Source organism: Protobothrops mucrosquamatus, unplaced genomic scaffold (assembly GCF_001527695.2).
Source record: "Protobothrops mucrosquamatus isolate PMUCROS unplaced genomic scaffold, P.Mucros_1.0 scaffold19, whole genome shotgun sequence".
Classification (NCBI taxonomy): Eukaryota; Metazoa; Chordata; class Lepidosauria; order Squamata; family Viperidae; genus Protobothrops; species Protobothrops mucrosquamatus.
The window spans coordinates 2,025,639-2,046,572 of NW_015386404.1; the positions used below are offsets into that span (position 1 = coordinate 2,025,639).

General features: G+C 45.0%; 1 protein-coding gene across 1 annotated transcript in view; it reads left to right on the top strand.

The window, feature by feature from the left end:
• Positions 1 to 18,022, top strand: part of LOC107282928 (transmembrane protein FAM155B-like) — a 22,537-nt gene extending 4,515 nt beyond the window's left edge. The window contains exons 3-5 of the mRNA XM_029283105.1: positions 8 to 437; positions 12,889 to 13,060; positions 17,592 to 18,022. Coding sequence (XP_029138938.1) covers positions 8 to 437; positions 12,889 to 13,060; positions 17,592 to 18,022 — 1,033 coding nt within the window. The remainder of the gene's footprint in view (positions 1 to 7; positions 438 to 12,888; positions 13,061 to 17,591) is intronic.
• Positions 18,023 to 20,934: the final 2,912 nt, after the last annotated feature.

Here is a 20,934-nt window from a genome sequence, read left to right on the forward strand (position 1 = left end):
ACCTGAGCTCGGCCTGCTCCCGGCGGCGCCTCTTCCAGCAGGGCTCGCTGGCCGCCTTCGCCGCCGTGCCTCTGAGGCTGCCCGCGGCCGCCGCGCTCGCCGCCGCCGCCGCCGCCGCCGCCTCTCCCCAGCTGGACTTCCTGGAGGGCCACTTTCGGACCTTTCGCCTCCCCTTTTGCGAGGCTTACACGGCCTGGGACCTGCTGCTCGGCATGGCCGGCCCGGAGAGCTTGGACTGCAGCCTGTCCAACCTGCTGCTGGATTTCCTGTCTGCTGCCGCGGGAGCCCAGCGCGGGGAGGCCTGCAGCAGCTGCCTGGAGGCGTATCAAAGGCTGGACCAACACGCTCAGGAAAAATACGAGGAGTTCGAGCTTTTGCTGGAGAAATATCTGCAGGCCGAGGATTATTCTGTGCGCTCCTGCATCAGAGACTGCAAGGTAGGGAGGCAGCCGAGCAGGGGGAGGGAGCAGGAACTTTCCCCTTGGGCTTGTCCCTGGCTTTGGGTGCAACAGCTGGTCAGCCTGTTGGGATTCTGCTTGTCTCAAAGGTACCTCCCTCCCTTCTCTCTTGATCACTACTAGTGGACCATCTCTTTTGCTGCTGATAAGCAAGATTTGGGCTTGGCAGAAGGGTTGAGATGGGGGAATGCTAGCCACAGAGGGCCAGGCCATTGGCTTCTGGCAGGCTGGCTGCTCTGAACCCTAATTCTGCTTTTCTTGCAGCAGCCCTGCTCAGAATTTCTCGGGAAGAACTTAGAGGGCCACTAGAGTTCCTCAATAACTTGCTCTACAGCAGGGCCAGTTAATGGCTGGGAATCCGATCTTGCTTGGTAGTGAAATAGCCTTGTGATTAAATAGCCACACTGAATTGACCACTACTCAGGACGCTTTTGTTTCCTCTGTAAGACTCATTCTTTTGATCTAGCACCAAGGAGTTTTTTGAAATCTTCTCTGCCATACTTTACTTTTCTTAAGAAGGCATTGAATCTGCCTTGTTGACAACACTCTTCATTGCATGATATTTTAATCTCAGCTTTTGCTTTGGACTGTTAGCTGCTTTGAGTCACCTTGTTGAACAGAAATATGGAATATTTAGTTATTACGTATTCCTGTAGATGTCCCAAAAGTGTTCTCTTTAATTGTGCATCAGCTTATTATAGTTTCCAAACTTTGCTTACATCAAAACTTTTTAGAAATTTTACTTTGGGATGTTTGATCGTAAGGACCTCCCACTTCCCAAGGTTCCCCAGGGTTGCCTTTAGGACAGACATAATAACTGCACTCCAGGGCATCTAATCCACCCCAAAGCCTCTTCCCAAAGTTGCTCCTGCTAGTAGACATGAGTGTTGGCCAGATGGATGTGGCTGTGCTTGACTCAATGGAACTTCAGGCCCAGTTTAATGGGCAGCACTTGCAAGGGTAACTCACATTGAACTCAGTGGAAGGTAGCCTCGGAGGCCAGGGCACAGGTGGCTGAGAAGGGCACTGACCTGCCCCCCTCAGCCCCCTCTGGAAATAAGATATCCCGATCAAGAATGGAAGCCCAGAGAATTAATAGCTCTTGCAGAGATAGAGATGAGTAAGAAGAGTTGAAAACATGACCTGGAGCATTTCTGGGTTGTAAAAAAAATATATAACCAAATTGGCTGTATTTTTTAATCTTTTAAATGTTGCAACAAAGTCAAAAACAAATACAACACTCTATTTATTACCGGTAGGTACTGTAAAATTAATCATATGCTTAGCTACGTGGATTTTTGTTTACATACAATATAATTTTCAGTTTGCATACAATGTAAATTTCAGTATTCTTCATATAAGAATTACTTTGAAAGTTACTTCCTCTCTGAAAAGGTTTTTCAAGTTATGGTGTACATAACATTAAATGCACCACTTTTAGAAAGTGGAATGTGCATTCAAGAAATAAGTGCAGGGGCCACTGGTTTTCATATGGGCTTGGAAATGTAAGGGGACTTGCTGTTAACATTAGCTACTGTAGTTCCGTCCAAAATTATTCCTCATACAGAGTTAACATTAAGAAAAAATAATCACATTGGCATAGGATGTTTTTAATTTGGAACTGAAGGGTTAAATGTATCTACTCTGTGTCCTCTGATCCCACAATAAATTATTCCACCTCATTATACAGTAGCATTATATTAAACAAACATGTTTATACCATGCATGTTTAATATAACATAAAGTTAGGCTTTTAATATTAGGTGGAGAGGAGGGGATAACATTTCTGGTGTTTCTATTGATATTTGCATATCAGCTTTGACCGTGGGGCCTTCACGGGGAGAAGGAATAGACAGTGCCTGAGATTTTCTGCATTGTCACAATATGACAGTGTTGGAAAATAAATTATAATCGGAATCCAGATGGTTTAGTTCCATTGATTTATACACTTGGTTGAGAGGGGAATCGTCCTGCCATCCTAACTTTTGGAGATTGGTAATGATCCAGTGCCCATGAGTCTCAGTGTGTCCAATACTATGTCATTTTATTTTGTCAGGTATTCTGTTTAATTTTTTAAAAAAAGGAACAGTTGGCCTCCAACAATAAGTTCATGTCTAAGAATCACTCTGGGATCATCGCATTTCAGTCCTATAGATGTTCTCAGAAAAAAGTGTTGACCGGCCTCGGATGAAAAGTGTCCAGAAGAAGACACAAACAGCTGGCATTAGAGAGGATTTAATTTAAAAGTGTAACTTTTCCCAGGTCATCTACCTTTTTTTTTCACTGACTTCTGGTGTGGTTATTTAAAAGCGGTCGTCAGTCCAGGAAAAAAAATGTATCACTGGTATTAGAGTATTGCATATTATATAATGACTGTACTTTTAGCAACATATTCAAAAACTTTGAATGACTTTTATGTTTTCAGATATAGTGCATACATACATGGAACATAGAATAATAGAGTTGGAAGAGACCTTGGAGATCTTCTAGTCCAACTCCCTGCTCAAGGAGGAGACCCTATACCATTTCAGATAAATGGTTATTTAGTCTCTTCTTGAAAGCCTCCAGTGATGGAGCATCCACAACTTCTGAAGGCAAACAGTTCTTCTGGTTGATTATTCTCACTGTTAGGAAAGTTCTCCTTAGTTCTAGGTTGCTTCTCTCCTTGATTAGTTTCGATCCATTGTTTTTTGTCTTGCCTTCTGGTCCTTTGGAAAATAGGCTGATCCCCTCATTTTTGTGGCAGCCTCTCAAATATTGGAACACTGCTATCACGTCTCCCCTAGTCCTTCTTTTCACTAGACTAGACATACTAATTCCTGCAACTGTTCTTCATATGCTTTAACCTCCAGCCACCTAATCATCCTTGTTGCTCTTTTCTGCACTCTTTCTGGAGTCTCAACATCTTTTTACATTGTGACGACCAAAACCGGATGAAGTATTTTAACATATATATATATGAAGCCCTCAGATTTTTTTTTTAGAGGATTGTAGAAGATTTAGAGATATTACAGTGCTGTTAAGCTCTCTTGCTCTGCAGTACAGGTCAGACAGCAGCTTGAGGATGTAGAAACCTAATAAAATGGTTATATACTGTGAATGAATATTTCTTCATCTGGAACGTGGGAAATTGTCTATTCTGGATTCCCCCAAAGCAATAGATTTCAGGAATGCTCCTAGTTTCTCCATTGTCAATGAGACCTAATCTGTATATGCTGATATACCAGCTGCACCTATTCCTGTACAAGGATAATTCAAAATTGGAAAAATTACTCAATTTGGGCTGCCATTTGTACTAGCTCAAAAGCTACGCAACTGGTTATTAAAGGCAGTACATGCTGAATTCATCACCTCTGCTGAAAATACTGTGTTGGCTGCTAGTTGCTATGGTCAAAAGGTCAAACTGCACATGGCCTGAAGCAATGTCATCGACTCAGGAACCTTTAATATTTGGGGAGAACAGAGGTTTCTCCTTCACTGCTGATTTTGCTTTTCTTACAACAGGCTGGTATAAAGCCTGGCCGAGTTTTGAGCCACTACTAATATGATATTGAGACTTAGAATGAGGTGTGAACACAACACCTTTGCTACTTCAGCTTTGTTTCCTGTGAGGTAGTGCAGTTTCCTGGCAAGTTGTGAACTTCTCTCAAAAAAGGAGAGGTGATTTTCAGAGCTCTCCGGTAAACCGGAAGTTAGATAGCCAAAAGAGGAGGTGTTGCCTGTCCAATAGGAATCCTATCTTCATTCAAGGGTGTTATTGTATAAATCTGGCCCTTCGCCTTTCTGAAATAGTTATGCCCACCAGAAGCATAGACATGTCCACAGGATGCAGGCTTTCATCACTGTAGCAAAAGCAACAGTGTGCCATCCTAATGCAACTCCATTGCTTTTAAGGAGAAATATCATAGTGAATATACAAAAAGGGTGGCACTTGTCTTACATTGATGTGATGCTGCTTTTGTCATTTGCCCTTTCTTAACACCCCTGCCCCCCAATCCGTGAAAGTCTCTGGAGATAGCCCACATAGAATAGAAGTGTGGTCCATGATCCATGGAGGGCAAGGTACTACGTGAGGATCTTAATACCCAGGATCAAGTTAGATGTTTTCATCCATGTGATCTGTAGCTCAAAATGGAGATGGAGAACTAAATCCACAGAGTTGTAGGTGTTGACCTCTGGGAGAAAGGGATTTTGCTCGGCATGTTTGGGACTAAATCTTCTCTCTCTGGAATTGATTGTCTGTATCAACTGACCCAGTTTTCCTATTTGCATGACATTTTGACCTGTGACCCAGTTAACGTGTGTTGCACAAAACACAACCGCTAACTCTATTAATATTGATTCAATGAAATGTAGTTTTTATTGTGATCCCACAAACTACTTTTTGGAGTGTGACAGTGATGTGCCCTCTCCTCCCCTCAAAATAAAGTTCTGAACCCTTGATCTAGCAAACAGAGTTGCTTGATCTTTGATAGATATTTCTATAAATGTGACAGGGTCCCATCTAGGAACTGATGTTTTCTCAGGTTTGAGCTGAACTTGACCCGTTTCTGGGGCAGAATGGCTCCTTCCACAAAGCCAGCAAGGCATCCATTTGGAACAGCCGGTGACCCCACGCTCTCCCAGCTCCATTACACCCGAAGCCTTTTCACAGACAGGCCTGCTGGTCAGTGAGGGGAGAGCTTCCTCGACCCCCAAGACCCTTCGGCTATCAGGTCCCCATGCCAGAGTGCAACAGGGCCGGCCGGCCAAGGAGGTCTCTTTCCCGCTGCCGCCCTGGTTTCTCCCTCCACACCGGCCCTCTCAGGAACTGGAGAGGATGGAAGCCCCCCCCCCCCCCCCGTTAAGTAACAAAAAGAGAAACCAAATCTGTAGCCCAGCCCAGTTGAGATAAGGCCACTGGCCAGAGTTGAAATAAAAAAATAAACGTTATTAAAGGGGTCTATGGAGATTCTCAGTCATCCAGGTCCTGGTTGTCCCAAAGGTGCTTTTTCAAGAGGCAACTGGACTTTCTTGTTTTTCCCATCCAAGAAGCTTCTTTAGCTCTGACTGGATAATGGAGAATTGAAGGATTTATACTCCTTGCAGACAGCTGGTCATTTGCCTTCTTTTAAGAGAGTTCTTGAGTTATTAAAGGTGCTAAGAGAAAGACAAGTTTACACTCTAATGCATTTCCAACTGACTAAATAACTCCCACTTTGCCTGAGGTAATTCCTTCACCAAAGATGCTCTTCCCGCCTAAACCTGACAGCCCCCCTTCTTTCCTCCTATTGCCCCTTAGGGATCAGGGGACTCTCTCTGGGCATGAGGGGTGGGCTTCCCATCTGGGAAGGTGATGGCCGCGCCTTGTTTTGTTTTTTATTTTTATTGTTGTTTTTTTTAATTTTTATTTTTTTCCTATACTATGTTTTCATTGTTTGTAAGCCGCCCAGCGTTGCTGTGAGCGAGTAGGTGGCTATATAAATTTTCTAAATAAATTAATAAATAAAATAAAGAGAGATACAGCCTAGAACTAAGGAGAAACTTCCTGACATTAAGAACAATTAATCCGAAGTGTCTATGGCGATTCTCAGTCACCCAGGTCCTGGTTGTCCCAAAGGTGCTTTTTTCATGAGGCAACTGGACTTTCTTTTTTCTCTTTGAAGACGTTTCGCTTCTCATCCAAGAAGCTTCTTCAGCTCTGACTGACAGCTGGTCATTTGCATTCTTTTAGAGCAGGGGTGTCAATATTGCAATGTCACGTGACGTGTCGCGACCTATCGTGACATTTTTTCCATTGCTGGCAATGGGGTGGGCATGGTTTCGGCATGATGCATCCGGCCTGCGGGCCAGCAGTTTGACACCCCTGTTTTAGAGAGTGGTTGATGCCTCCTGGAGGCTAATATCTCATCAGGGTCACCTGAGTGGTGCAAATGGGGGTGGCGCCTTCTTGGAACTGCTGAAAGGACTGTGTTGTAGACTGAAGATAGATGATATCCTACCCCCTCTGTTGAGAGAAGGCTGTTCAATTTTGACATAGATGGCCTCTTTGACCCCTCTTTTAAACCAGCAGTCCTCTCTGTCTATTTTGCTCCAGCTCCTGCAAACATAGCAGTTAAAAAGCATGCAAATGCAAAGAGATAAATAGGTACTACTTTGGTTGAAAGGTAACAGTATTCTGTGCACATCAGTGTATAGTCATGCTGGCCACATGACCACAGAAGTGTCTTTGGACAACACTGGCTCCCTCGCAGTGGTGCGATTCAAATATGTGAACATCTCTGTGTGGATGCCGCTTCCGGAAGTCCATTCTGGGCCTGAGCAACAAAAAATTAGCTACCGGTTCTGCCGAAGTGGTGCGAACCGACTGAATCCCACCACTACTCCCTCGGCTAAGAAACGGAGATGAGCACACACCCCTTAGAGTTGGACACCACTGGACAGGGGAAACCTTTGCTTTTACCTTCATATTTTTGACAGGCCATTTTCTTTGACACTGTGGGATATTGGCATGTGGTCTAAACTCTCAGAACCATGTTTATAGTGCAATTACAGGATTTGTGACTCAGTTAGATTCATGCTTCCTTCCTAACAAGTCAGCACAATTAGAATATTTGACAGATAGAGTGAAAAGTCTGATCTGTACAGGGTGAGGAAAGTGTTTCAGCCCTTCAAAATGGTGCATGGGGCAATTCTAAGCTTCAAATGCCCCTGTGCCTTTTTAGTCTGCTAGATGTGTAGGTTATAAAAACATGAGGGCAATCCATCTCTTACACCAGGGGTCCCCAACCCCCGGTCCGTGGACCGATACCGGGTCGCGGTATGCCAGCAACCGGTCCACACAAAGAAGCAAAGCCCCATCCGTGGGATGCAGGCAGCACACAAAACCCCACACTCTCCGGTCCATGGAAAAACCTCTCTCCACAGAACCGGTCCCTGGTGCCCAGAAGATTGGAGACCTCTGTCTTACACCACAGGAACATGCAGAGGGAAAAGACAGTAGAGTAGCACAGATTCTGGATGGTCACAAATGGAGGGGGAGGGGGAGGACAGGGGGAGGACAGGAGCAGATCAATGTGACCGATCTAGTATCCATGCTAAGCATTATTACTCTGAGCACTATTTCACTGTCATTTGCCTCCCTCTCCGAGCAACTTGAGGTGGAAGACAGGAACATGTCCCATCACAGGCAGGCTTGAAGCCAGGCCTAAATTGTTTACGTTGACATGCAAAATGCCACCTTTTTCCACATGTCAGCTTCAGGGCTATTAATGCTTCAGATATTGCCCCAAGGCAGGACAATCTTAAGCAAAATAACTGAAACGTCCACAGTATAAACAAATATCTTGCATGCTTTGCGATTGTTTCTTCAAAGTCATAAGTGGCTTTGTTAACTCTCAGCTTCATAGATTTTTCCACCGTCTGAGGAGTAGATGGAAGGGGAGGAAAAGCAGAGTCATGACTCTTCTCCTTAGGTCCCTAGAATCCTAGGGCTGGAAGGGACCTTAGAGGTCTTCTAATCCAGGGGTCTCCAACCCCCAGTCCGTGGACCGGTACCGGGCCACGGCATGCCAGCAACCGGTCCGCACAAACAAGCAAAGCCCCATCCACAGGATGCAGGCAGCACACAAAACCACACACTCTCCGGTCCATGGAAAAACTTCTCTCCACGGAACTGGTCCCTGGTGCCCAAAAAGTTGAGGACCTGTGTTCTAATCCAATCCTGTGCCCAAGGCAGGAGATTTTATAGCATCCTTGAAAATTGGTTGTCTAGTCTATTCTTGAAAATGTCCAGTGATGGAACACCCATAACTCCAGGAGGCAAGCTGTTCCATTGATTAATTGTTCTCACGGTCAGGAAATTTCTCTATAGTTCTAGGTGAGATCTCTCTTTAGTGAGCTTTCATCCATTGCTTCTTGTCCTGCAGTCTGGTACTATGAAAAATTTCTCCATGACAACATTCAAGTCGTCAAGATCTTTCTGAATAATGAGTCTGTCTTCCAAAGTGTTAGCAATTCTTCCCAGCTTAGGGTCATCTGTAAATTTGATGAGTTCCCCTTCTATCCCCTCATCTAGATAATATATGAAGAAGTTGAAGAGCATGGGTCGAAGACAGAACCTTTGAATCTTAATATTTTTTATTAGTTTATAATATATAATACAAAAGTACTGAAGAAAATAGTAGGAAAATAGAGGACGAAAAAGGGAAGGGAAAAGTGTGGGACAAGGGGGAAAAAAAGAAAGACTCCCTTTGGTGCAGTAGAATAAGATAGTAACATCAAACCTCAACTTTTTACTTTTACATAATAATATAAGCTAGCCATTTCTATAGAAACAAATCTATTAATCGGTAAAACCCAAAATCAAAGTTCTGCCCAAGACGGAACCTTGAGGTACCCACTGCTTACTTCCCTCCATAATCTACTACGATTCCTCATGTCTATAGCTATTTACCTCATCATAAGTGTTGGATACTGTGGTTTGCTATTGCCTACCTGGTGGGTTTACTGAAGGCAGCTGTTCATCTGATCATAAAATTCGTATAATTGTTATATCCAGGTTGCCGTGTACTAGGATAAGTGATGCCCATAAAGTCATAAACTCTCAGGACCTCAAATAATGCTCATCAGGCAAATGTGGGAAAGGGGTAGAACATTTCTAGAAGGATATGCTGCTCTGGCAATATAGATACAAAACATTTCTGTTTTGCAATTTCCTGGATTTGGACTAATTGCTGTAGTGTTTGATTCATCGTTTGGTTCAAATGTTCTACCTGGGCCACCATATAATAATGATGTTGGGCCATAGAGGTAAAGTCTTAATAACCTTTTCTGTGGACGGTGATGCTGCAAAGGATCATCATTGTCTGGGTGTAGAAACTGGAACTGTTTTTTTTCCTTCTGTAAAAAAGGGAGTAATGAGTTAATGAAATTGCTGTCAAACCCCTCAGTAGATACTAGAACTGGAAGCAACACAGGAAACAATTCAAGGACACAAAATTCTGATAAATAGGTTTATTTCAAGAACTAAAGAAGCTGTCAAGAAATGACTGTAAAATAATTCCAGTGACTGCTCATGTAACAATTCAAGCCCTAACTATAGTGAAATCAAGGATATTATTCTTGTGGCTTTTTCTTTATACTGCCATAGGCGTATAGTACAGACCACCCAACCAAGTAGATGAAATAGATGAACTTTTTGCTAATCAGTTAACTAAGATATGCAGGAAACCCACTACAATCATAATGGGGGACTTTAACTATACTGGCATATACTGGGAGATGAACTCTGTGCCAAGTGGGAGATCAAGTAGATTCCAAAAGGTAGAGGAAGGAACCAAAGGGTCAGCTGCACTGGACTTAACTCTTACCAACAGGGATGAAGTCATAGAAGGGTTTGAGGTTGTGGGAACTTTGAGGGAGAGTGACCATGTCATCTTGGAACTCAACATAATGTAGGCACAAGTAGTTGAACGAAGTCAAATGAGTGTCTCAGATTTTAAGAGAGCTGACTTGAACATCTTAGAGAGAACTACGTAATGTGGAGTAATGTAAATACAGTCAAATTGTACCGTAGCAGTTTACACCAGGGGCCTGCAACCTTGACAACTTTAAGACTTGTGGACTTCACCTCCAGGGCCCAGCATCCCCCAGCTTACCTTTCTGTTTTTGCAGCTTTGGGGAGGGGCACCCAGCCTAGCCAAGCTCAGCTTTCCTGCAGAGACAACCTGCAAGCAGGTGCTGCTCTCATGATCCTGTAGGGGGCTTGGTTTTAAGGAGGCTCCTTAAAAATGGTGCCCCCTATGGGATCACGAGAATGGCACCTGCTTGCAGAAATGTTTGTAGGCCCAAGGCCTGCAGGGACACAAGGGATGGGAAAGGGAACATGGGATGCCTCGGGGGTGGAGGAGGCCAGGGCAGGCAAGGCTTGACCTGTGTTGGACCTCCCAGGGTCTCCCCTACCCCTGAGGGACCCTGTGTTCTGCTTAATGATCCTCGTGGTTGTTTAATGACAGCATTGGAGAGAGATATGGGGGTCAGTAAGCAAGGTAATAACATGGGCACTTTGCTTAACAATCATCATGACTTGCAACTGTAATGGGCAGGGTCTATTACTATCATAATTCAAGGTCTATCTGTGGTCTAATTTGAGGTCTACCTGAAAACAGCTGTTTTCTAGATGTCACCTAGTTCATCCTCTTTCTTTCAAAATATGGGCTTTTTTGTCAGTACAGGAAGAGAAAAAAAATCTGGATTAAAAGAACATAAAGTATTTACATAGCCAAAACAATGTGCTGAACTATCCATTTTTTGCTAGAATTCAGCAGATTTGTCATTAAGAAAAATTTGTCATTAAGAAAAATATTTGTCATTAAGAAAAATATTTGTCATTAAGAAAAAGATTTGTCATTAAGAAAAATATTGCTAAAAATGCTTACATCCAGATGTAATGTGTTTTCCTTGAGTCCCTGCGCTAGTCCATTAGTATGTTAATATAATTTGCTTTCTCTTGAAAGCTGATCTCTACCTGGGTCAGGAGAACAGCAAGTGGCATAGTCTAGAGTCTAGACAACTGCAGTGTGGGACAATATAAGGAAGTAAATGATGGATTTCTTGACAGCTGAAAAGATATCCACCAGTTGCTGGCTTTAACATGGACTAGGGATGGGGAAACAGGAAGGCTTTAATTGATGGCCAAGCAAGAGGTTAACCATCTGTTAGGACATATACTGCTTGTTCTGTGAACTTGGTAGAACTTGTGTCGCTGACCCACATAGAAAAAAATTGCCCCAGCTACACATATTACGGAGTAACCTACCTGCCAGCACATTTATTTTCACATAGAATAGATCAACTAGGTAGGTCATTTTGTAGAAGTCCTGGTCTACCGTTGTTTCCAGCAGCCTGGGATCAGGCCAGTCTAACAGTCAGGATCCAAATGGCCACAGAGGAAAGTCATTGATGACCAGAGAGCATCAGGATTGCCTGCTGAACGCAGAAACATAGAGGTGAGGAAGACCCCAGTAGCTGGCTGTGGCTATAGACTAGCATCACACAGAATTGTCTTGCAAGAGTGGCAGCAACAGCCCGGTTGGTCCAATGGCGAAGGGACTGGACTAGTAGCCAAGAGACCCAGGTTTAGTCCCCCTCCCGCCCCCACCTCAGCCATGGAAGCTCCTTGGGAGGCTTTGGGGCAGCTCTCTCTCAACCCAACTTAACTCATGGCGGGAGTGGGGTGGGATGGTATTCGTTGTGTGCCATCTTGAGCTTCTCAGCAAAAGACAGGATAGAACAATGCATATTTCTGCTGAAATTAGAGAAAAAATGTAGATTTGCTGAATGGAAAGTCATGTCTGTCTCTTTTCAAACGTCGGTGGCCTGGCTCTCTCCCCGTGGGACTAGGAAATGACTTGCAAACAATGGTACAGTTCTTTCACAAAAGATGATGACATTAAACAAAGTCAGGATTTTTGTTTTTGCTTTGTGTTGTATGTCAAGTCTCGTGGCTGTGAAACTCTTTTATATAATTTTTGAGTTGAGTTTTAACTTTTTACAATCCAGCCTTGCTTCTCATTTCTGTTCTGTAGCCGCTTGGAGGCCTGGTCACTAAGCGAGCAACTTCATGTACTCATGTGGAGACTTAAGCAGTGCTGACTGTCTTTCTCCCAATAACTTCCTCTTAAAGTAAACTCCAGTGTCCCCACAAATAGCTCAGCCTGACATACCTGGGCTTGGAAAGGATGGCTTCCTACACAGGATTCATGAGTTTCAAGGTTTCTTCTTTTAGAAATTGAGAATTGTAGTTGAAGGTAGATTATTTTCCACCAATCTATCTTATCTTATTAACAGTTCAGCAAAGTTGTGCAAGGCAATGTACAATTAAGGTTGTCCCTGACTACAGGTAATCCTCGACTTATGACCACAATCCAGCCCAAAATCTATGTTTGCTAAGCAAGACAGTTGTTAACTGAATTTTGCCCCATTTTATGACTTTTCTTGCCACAGTTGTGAAGTGAATCACTGCAGCTTTTAAATTAGTAACATGGTTGTTAAGTGAATCTGGCTTCCTCATTGACTTTGCTTGTCAGAAGTTTGCAAAAGCGGATCCTATGCTGCTGGGACACCGTAACCGTCATAAATACGAGTCAGTTTTTGATCACATGACTATGCAGATGCTGCAATGGTCATAAGAGTGAAAAATGGTCCTAAGTCACTTTTTTCAGTGCTGTTGTAACTCTGAACAGTCACTAATAGATCTACTGCAGGGGTAGGCAACCTTGGCTCTTTTATAACTTGTGGACTTCAACTCCCAGAATTCCTGAGCTAGCCTACCCCTGATCTAGTGTAATTCGAGGACTATCTGTATATCTCAACAGATGCCGTTCAGATTCTTTGGGGGGCCGTTTTGCTAACGTATCACTGCCTCTGGACTCTTGTTCCTTCCCTGTAGGCCGTCTACAAGGCTTGGCTGTGCTCTGAGTATTTCGATGTGACACAACTACAGTGCCAGCACCGGATTCCATGCAAGCAATACTGCCTGGAGGTGGAGACTAGGTGCCCCTTTGTGTTGCCTGACAACGATGAATTGGTCTATGGAGGGTTGCCTGGCTTCCTCTGTACGGGTAAGGCTTGCAGGGGGACTTGGAAGTGTCCCAGGAACGAGCGCACAAGGATCTCCCTTTGCCTTGCTGGATTAGCACAAACGTCCTGCTTTCACACGCCTGTGGATAGCCTTGAGCATACAGACAGCCCAGCTGGCATTGCCTACCTGGCATTTATCTGCTTATTTATAAAGCTAGTAGTGCTTCTGCAAAGAAATGGGAGACGGGTTGCAGCTGTACACTCTGGGACATGCTTCAGGTGTATTTGACAGGGAACACGGCCAATCGCCAGAAGCAGGGAGCTGATTTTATCCAGGTACGGGTAGTCCTTGCTTAACAATCCATGTGGGGACTGAAATTTCCATTACTGGTGGTCCTCAACTTACAACAGTTCATTTAGTGACTGTTCGAAGTTACAACGGCATTGAAAAAAGTGACTTACGTCCATTTTTCACACTGACGACCGTTGCAACATCCCCAGGGTCCCATGGTTTGCATTCGGATGCCTGGCAACCGCTTCATATTTAGGACGGTCGCAGTGTCCCGGGGTCATGTGATCCCCTTTTGCAACCTTCTGACAAGCAAAAGTTAACAAACATGGCAAGAAAACTTGTAAAATGGGGCGAGGCTCACTTAACCAATTTCTCACTTAGCAACATCAATTCTGGACTCAATTGTGGCTGTAAGTCGAGGACTTGCCTGTACTAAGGAAAGCAATTGTTAGAGGAAACATCACATGACCGCGCTACTTAGTGATGGCGGTTCTAGCAGTTGCAGGAATGTCCTGTCACTAGGCCATGATCCCAGACTTCTCCTGGCTTGCCCTGCCCTGCTCACCTCTGCTTCACCTCCACTTACTCACCTGCCGCCATGTCTGCCCTTTGGATCACCTGGCCCCTCCCCCTCCTTTCCCAGAAGAGCCAGCATCTGCCCCTTCAGCCAGGTGCCCCTCGTCCACAGTGGGAAGAAAACAGAAGGTCAGCTGGGGGTGGTGGGCAGGTGGGGATGGGATGGCTGAAGGAAGCTGAAGCATAAGCTGGAGTGGTAAATGTGGGTGGGCTGCTTGAATTCTGATTAATTCTGAATTCTGCAACAGCCGTAGCTTTGAAGACTGGCTTTAACTTCCGTTTCCTCAGCCCCATCGTAACTTCACAAGGTTGTTCAACGAAAGGCTGTTAAGCAGAGACTTACTTTCTTTCTGTCATGCTTGGGATGGGTGCTGGGGGTTGTTCAACTGCTTCATAAAGAAATTGCAAATTTTCAGGAAGGAAAGGGGTAGCTGCCACATACTAATGCCAGTAACAGGATGGTGCTTGGATTAAAAATCAATGTTGCATGAGGGTGCTTAGCGCTGGGAAAGGTCGCTAAAAAGGGTGGGATAGATGTCTATGTCAGGGGTAGGCAACCTTGGCTCTTTTATGACTCGTGGACTTCAACTCCCAGAATTCCTGAGCCAGCATGGCTCAGCTTGGAAACCTCTCCCTTTCCCCTCAGCACGGCTGGCTCAGGAATTCTGGGAGTTGAAGTCCACGAGTCATAAAAGAGCCAAGCTTGCCTACCCCTGGTATGTAAAGGGGAGAGAGAGAGAGATCTTTACATAGAAATGGAGACTTGAAAAATAGAAGGGATGAACAGATTAAGAATTAAACGGTTTTGTTTAAGAGGAAGAACTTTATTTTATAATGTGCAAAGGACAATCTTCAGGATTAAATGCAGAGGAAGAAGGGTAGATAGAGAGTATTAGGTAAATGAGAATAGACTGCCACGGAATTGTTATGGAGAAGAAAATTTGAATTAAGAAACCAAAAGGAAAGGAAATTGCTAAGAGAGCGATCAAAACTACGACTTACGACCACAATTGAGCCCAAAATTTATGTTGTTTAGTGAGACATTTATTAAGTGAGTTTTGCCCCATTTTATTTTATTTCACCTATGGTGTAAGGTGAATCACTTCAGTTGTGAAGTTAGTAACACGGTTGTTAAGTGAATCCGGCTTCCCCATTGACTTTGCTTGTCAGAAGCTCACAAAAGGGGATCACGTGATTCCTCTGCACACTGCAACGGTCATAAGTATGAACCTGTTGCCAAGTGTTTGAATTTTGATCACATGACTATGGCGAAACTGCAATGATCGTAAGTGAGGAAAACGGTCAAAAGTCACTTTTTTCAGTGCCATTGTAACTTTGAACAATCACTAAATGACCTGTTGTAAGTCGAGGACGACCCATATATCATGAAGGGGGTCAAAGAAGAGCGGGCAAATTTTCATTCCTCTGTATTGAAGGCAGCAGGAAAAACTGTTGGGTGAGATCAAAGAAGAGATAAAACAGAAATGTCACTGAAGAAAAATGATGATATAAATTTCAGTTTAGAAATAGGATTGTGTTCAAAAGAGGAAAATATTGTATAGCAAGATATTTTTAATTGTAATATTAAGAGCCTTGCATGGGCTACTGTCATTACTGTAGATTAGGGAACATGGACATTCCAGACTGTGGCATGTACATTTCCTTCCTTCCTTCCTTCCTTCCTTCCTTCCTTCCTTCCTTCCTTCCTTCCTTCCTTCCTTCCTTCCTTCCTTCCTTCCTTCCTTCCTTCCTGCAATTATATATTATTTAACTATCTGTACCCGGCCACGCATTGCTGTGGCTCAGTCTGGTTAAATGGAAAAGAAAGAAAAGAGAAAGCACACGTTTGTGTTGCTTTTACATCCAACAGATGGCGCTGTTTTTCAAAACATGTTTTTACCTGTCACAGGTGTGACATCTATATAATAGTAGGTATATAAAAACACGCGCGTATTCAAATGCAACGTTGTGTCAAAATTTCAAAGCAATCGGTGAAGAACTTTCGGAGATTTAAGATTTTGAACAAACGAACATTTACATTTTATATAGATTATTGATTAAATTATTATTTATTTTAAATTATTTATGAAAGACATCAGCATAGACCCCAAGTTGAGGTCAGGTCATGTGAAGGTGTCAAGAGTATATGTTGGCTGGATTTATTTATTTATTTGCAACCTCATGAACCAAGTGCATTTCTGTTATAGTAATGAACACAGAGGACGTGGCTGTCTGAGGTATTTTGCAATTGGTTGCATATCTGTCATTTCTAAAGTCTTGTGTAAGTTAGATGTTTCGCTTATAGAATATCACAACTTGTGTCAGGAACTGGGCTGCAAACAGTCTCCTAAAGCAACAGAGAGGCGTGTAACAGTTAAGTACAGGTAGTCCTTGAGGTATGACAGGTCATTTAACGGCTGTCTGAAGTTACAACAGACACCTCCACAAAAGCTGCATACAACCCCGTTTCAATGTCACCTGCCTACAGCAGAAGTCCCCAACCTTTTTCGGTTGGTGGACCGGAGAGAAAGGGAAGGGAAAGCGTTTTACATGCATGTGCACGCAAACGGGACAGCGAGCATGTGCGTGACACAAACGAGGTGGCGCTATTGCCCACATGACACTTGCTAGCCCTGCCCCATTTTTTGCCACACGGGTGCTAGCACCGCCCCATTTTTGCTGTGTGGAGCCCCGTTTAGGCCATGCGGTGACCCGTTTTCACTGCACGGAGCCCTGTTTAGGCCACATGTGACCCATTTTTGCCATATGGCGCCCCGTTTCTGCCACACGGTGCCCTGTTTGGGCTGTCCAGTGTTCTGTCTAGGCCACGCAGCATCCTGTTTAGGCCATGCGGTGCTCCATTTAGGCCGCGCGGTGACTCCTTTAGTCCTCACAGCCGCTAGCACAAGTGGGGATGAGTGGGCACACACATGTGCGTGCACTGGCCAACCTGTCCCATAGTCCAGTGGCCAGCAGGCCATGGCCCAGTAGTGGGCCAGGGCCCACAGGTTGGGGACCCCTGGCCTACAGAACCGCCACAGTCATTTGCCCTTGTAACCAACTTCAGAGACAGATGCTGCAGCGCCCCTAACCACCTATTTCCCCCCCCACACACATCCTGTCCCATCGGGTCCCCACAGGCACTCGGTCTGCTTTGCTGCCCCACTGGGTTCCACATAGTCCTCCCTCCCACCGGTCACTGTTTGGACACTTATTTTATGAAGATATCCAGAGCTCAGGAAGTCAGGGTAGGGAAAGAGGACAGGAGGCTCCATTGCTGGACCAGGTGGCTCAGTCCAGGAGAACAAATCTAGCCGGCTCTCCTTTCATTGCTAGTCTTAGCTTTACGCTAGTGCTGCTCACCCTGGGGGAGGTAAGAAGAGGTCCTGCCGGTTCTCCTTCCTCACTAGCCTTGGCCTCCCCAGCATGAGCTGCGCTGGCTTTTCACTAGCACTGCTCACCTGGGGGAGATCAGGCGACTGCTAGTCAGCAGAAGAAAGCGTTCACTTAACAATCATCCCGACAGCAGGCTCCATTGCTGTCATAACTCAAGGACTATCTGCCATATTCCATCTTCACAGTTCTCTAATGCACACTTTGGCTGCTGTAGACTTCGGGGGTGAAGAAGGCAGAAAATAAAAGGATGAGGGATACCTGCCTCCTCCAGAATTCCATAGACGATTATTGTGCTGTTGTGTTTGCAGGGTTGTTGGAGAACCAGTTGCCTGACCAGGAAGCAAAGTGCTGTGATGTGCAGTGGGACTCCTGTGATCCCCAGCCGGACCGCAGCTACAACACCTCCACCAAATCCACAGAGTCAGAGTCATCCCACAGCCCACGCCAGGACGCCCACCACCACCATCACCACCAGCAGCAGCAACAACAGCAGCAGCAGCAGCAGCAACAGCAGCAGCGGCAACACTATCATCTGTATTACCATCACCACCAGTACCCACACCCGTCTCTGCTGCCGGTCTCTGCAGGGTCTCGCCTCAGCCACAGCAAAATCCGGCTCTGCGTCCTGGTCCTTATGCTCCTGCACACCATGGTGTCCTTCTCCAGTGTGCACAGCAGCGAAGGGTTGAACCTGGAGGTCCTTCCCGCCGTGGAGGAGAGCATCGCGAGAGACGAGTGACCGAGTGCAAGAGAGCAGCTCCTCAGGCAAAAAGAACGAATGGAAAAGAAAAGGCGCCTGTGGGGGGAGGGGGCATTTCTTATACCTCTTTGGGGGGCACCGGTTGGGTGACATGCACAGTCCCACCCCCCACGTGGAAACCCCCAGCAAGAGCAACTCCTTGCAGGCCCGCCCTGGGACGCCTAGAGGGCTGTGTGGGAACACAACCTCCGGGCGGGCTCCATGAGCCTCTGGCCTGAAGCTGCAGGAGCCAGGCAGGGAGGGAGCAGAAGGGAAAGTGGAGCAGGTGGCCCCCTGGGAAGGCCAGTGCAAGGCCCCCGGGAGTGACCCCTGCTGCTCCTGCCAACACACATCCTGGGTAAGGTTCCTGGCTGGGATGTTTCCACTTCAGAGTGAGTAACTGTCCTGTGGCAATGGCAGAAGTACCTTAGCCAAGATCCCTTCCAAGTCCTATGTGTGGCCCAACCTAGGCAACCCAGGGGTGAAGACAGGGTTCTTTCCTTCCCTGTTTCTTAGACCTCTCTGGCCCCTTCCCCCCCCCCCTTTCTGTGGCCAAGAGCTGCCAGAAGTGCTGAAAGGACCATCCTAGGGTCCAGGATAAGTCAGCAGCAGCTTGTGCAGTCTGGAGTCCCATGTTCCCAGAAGGGCTGAATTCCTTCACTGTCTGCCTATCATCTGTGTAAGATGTCCTCAAACAGAGGAAATGCTGTATTTGCCTGAAAGAAAGACCAGGCTTTTCTCCAAACTTTCAAAATTGGAGGGTCGTCTTAGATTTGTTGAGACTATGCCAATAGAAGCAGTTTCTTTTCTGTTCTTTTTTTACTGAGTTAGTTAGTTAGTTTTGCAGGAGAGGGGGGGGGGTATCTGCCATGCTGGCTCAGGAATTCTGGGAGTTGAAGTCCATAATCATAAAAAAGGGGCCATGGTTCCCCACCTCCGCTCTGAGAGGTAGACATGCTGTCTTTCGCACAATGGTGGGAAGTTAGAAATGCCTGCCTCCTCCTTTCTAGCACCCGCACAAGGAGATTATAGTTGGCTTGAGATTAATTCCAAGTGGAGCCAGAATGTCCAAGCAAACACCTCTGAATATGCCCACAATTTATTTCCTGTGAGAAAGACTAGCCAAGACACTTTTATTTTTTCCCCCATTTTTTGTCAATTGGTAGGCTTGCCTTGGCTCTTCATATAATCTCATTAACTGACTCAAGTCCAGTCCTCGCAACCAGTTCCTGATTCTTTACCGATACTGAAGGCCTGAGCTTATTCCCAACTCAATGAACCCTCTACCAAAGCACTACCATGTTTGGATCCCCGTTCATTTCTCAGTTTGAATTTGCCCCTACAGTCTCCCCAAATATGCCCATGGGAAAAATGGTTCTATGCAGACACAACTCAGGCAGACTATGAAATGTTTCTGATATCCAAAAATTCTCTATCTGAAAGTTAAATTTTCATTCAAGGAAATAGGAAGACTCTTGAGAGACTCTTGATATGGAAGTATCTCTCTGTCTCTCTCTGGCTTTTTTAATCTTATATTAAAGAACCAGTTTTTTCCTCAGATCTCTCACTAAGGCCCTCACTCTCAGAAATGTGATAGCGTCCATCAGCAGTTGGCATGTTCCTATCATGGAGAAAGAAGAATTCATGACAGCAACGAGGGGTATAAACAAGAGTGAGAAAAATGAGCAGCTCTTGATAGGTGATTTGTACCGACAGGAGAGAATATTTGTAGCTCAGGACTGAACTGTGGGGTCCTTGGTGCTCTCTGAGCTTGGTTGTTTTCTTGCAGACGTTTCATTACCCAACTAGGTAACGTCATCAGTGCACTGATATCAGTGCATGAAAAGTCTGCAAGAAAGCAACCAGACTCAGAGAGCATCAAGGATCTCACAGGGGTTTGTGTTGGTCTAAAATGGACTCATTTAGAGCGCATTTAGGTTGTAAAAAATTAACCCTGGTTCTTGGCTTCTCTGTAATGTCTGACAAATCTTGAAGTGGAATTATTTTAATAATTCCAGAAATCACATTCATTACAGATTTTTGTGCTCTCTGGTTATATGTTGGGCCACATTCCTTCCTCCTTAAAGAAAAGCTACTTTCTGTATGGCTGGAATTGAATTGTCATAGTAGATCACAGGAATCTATTGTATCTATTCATTCATTATCAAAGAGGGAACCAACCTGTTGGATAATTCCGAAGTCTGAGCTTTAGAACCTTTTGGGAGATACTCATCCATCCCAAATTTATGATCAAAGTCCCAAATGCCCAAAGACAGCAGTTTTCTTAATCCCAGGCCCTGCTGGATACTATGCAACATGAAAACAGAAGTGCATTTTGATCCAATCCACACAGTACATCTGCCTCAAGTATAAGCTCCCCCCTTTCTCTTTCTCTCAGATTAAATTTGCCTCTTTTGAGGAGGAGGAGGAGGAGGAGGAGGAGGGTGATGATGATAAGAAAGGGGTGATGTTGATCACTCCAAACCAGTGTATGCGTTCCAGAGGATTTCCAGGTAAGGACTATTCCCAGCCCTTTAACTAGGTGCCAGGGATTGAAGTGCCTGGACCTTATACTTGCAAATGCGTCCCCCCCCACCTGTTTTGGTCCTTCTTGATGACATAATTTCTATACGAAATTGCTATCATTTACAGTATGTAGTTGAGTTCATGATAAGACACAATCTATTTTTGAAACCATATTTTGCATCGTGCCTGAAAAGGTGGCAGAGCACAGTGAGATCAAAAGAAGGCATAGTTTTCAATCCTAGTTAAAACATACGGAAAACAATTAAAGTTCAGTTTCTGAAGCAACAACCAGCTTCGTCCTTTAGAACAGAGGTCCCCAACCTTTTGGGCACCAGGGACCGGTTCTGTGGAGAGAGGTTTTTCCGTGGACCGGAGGGTGCGTGGTT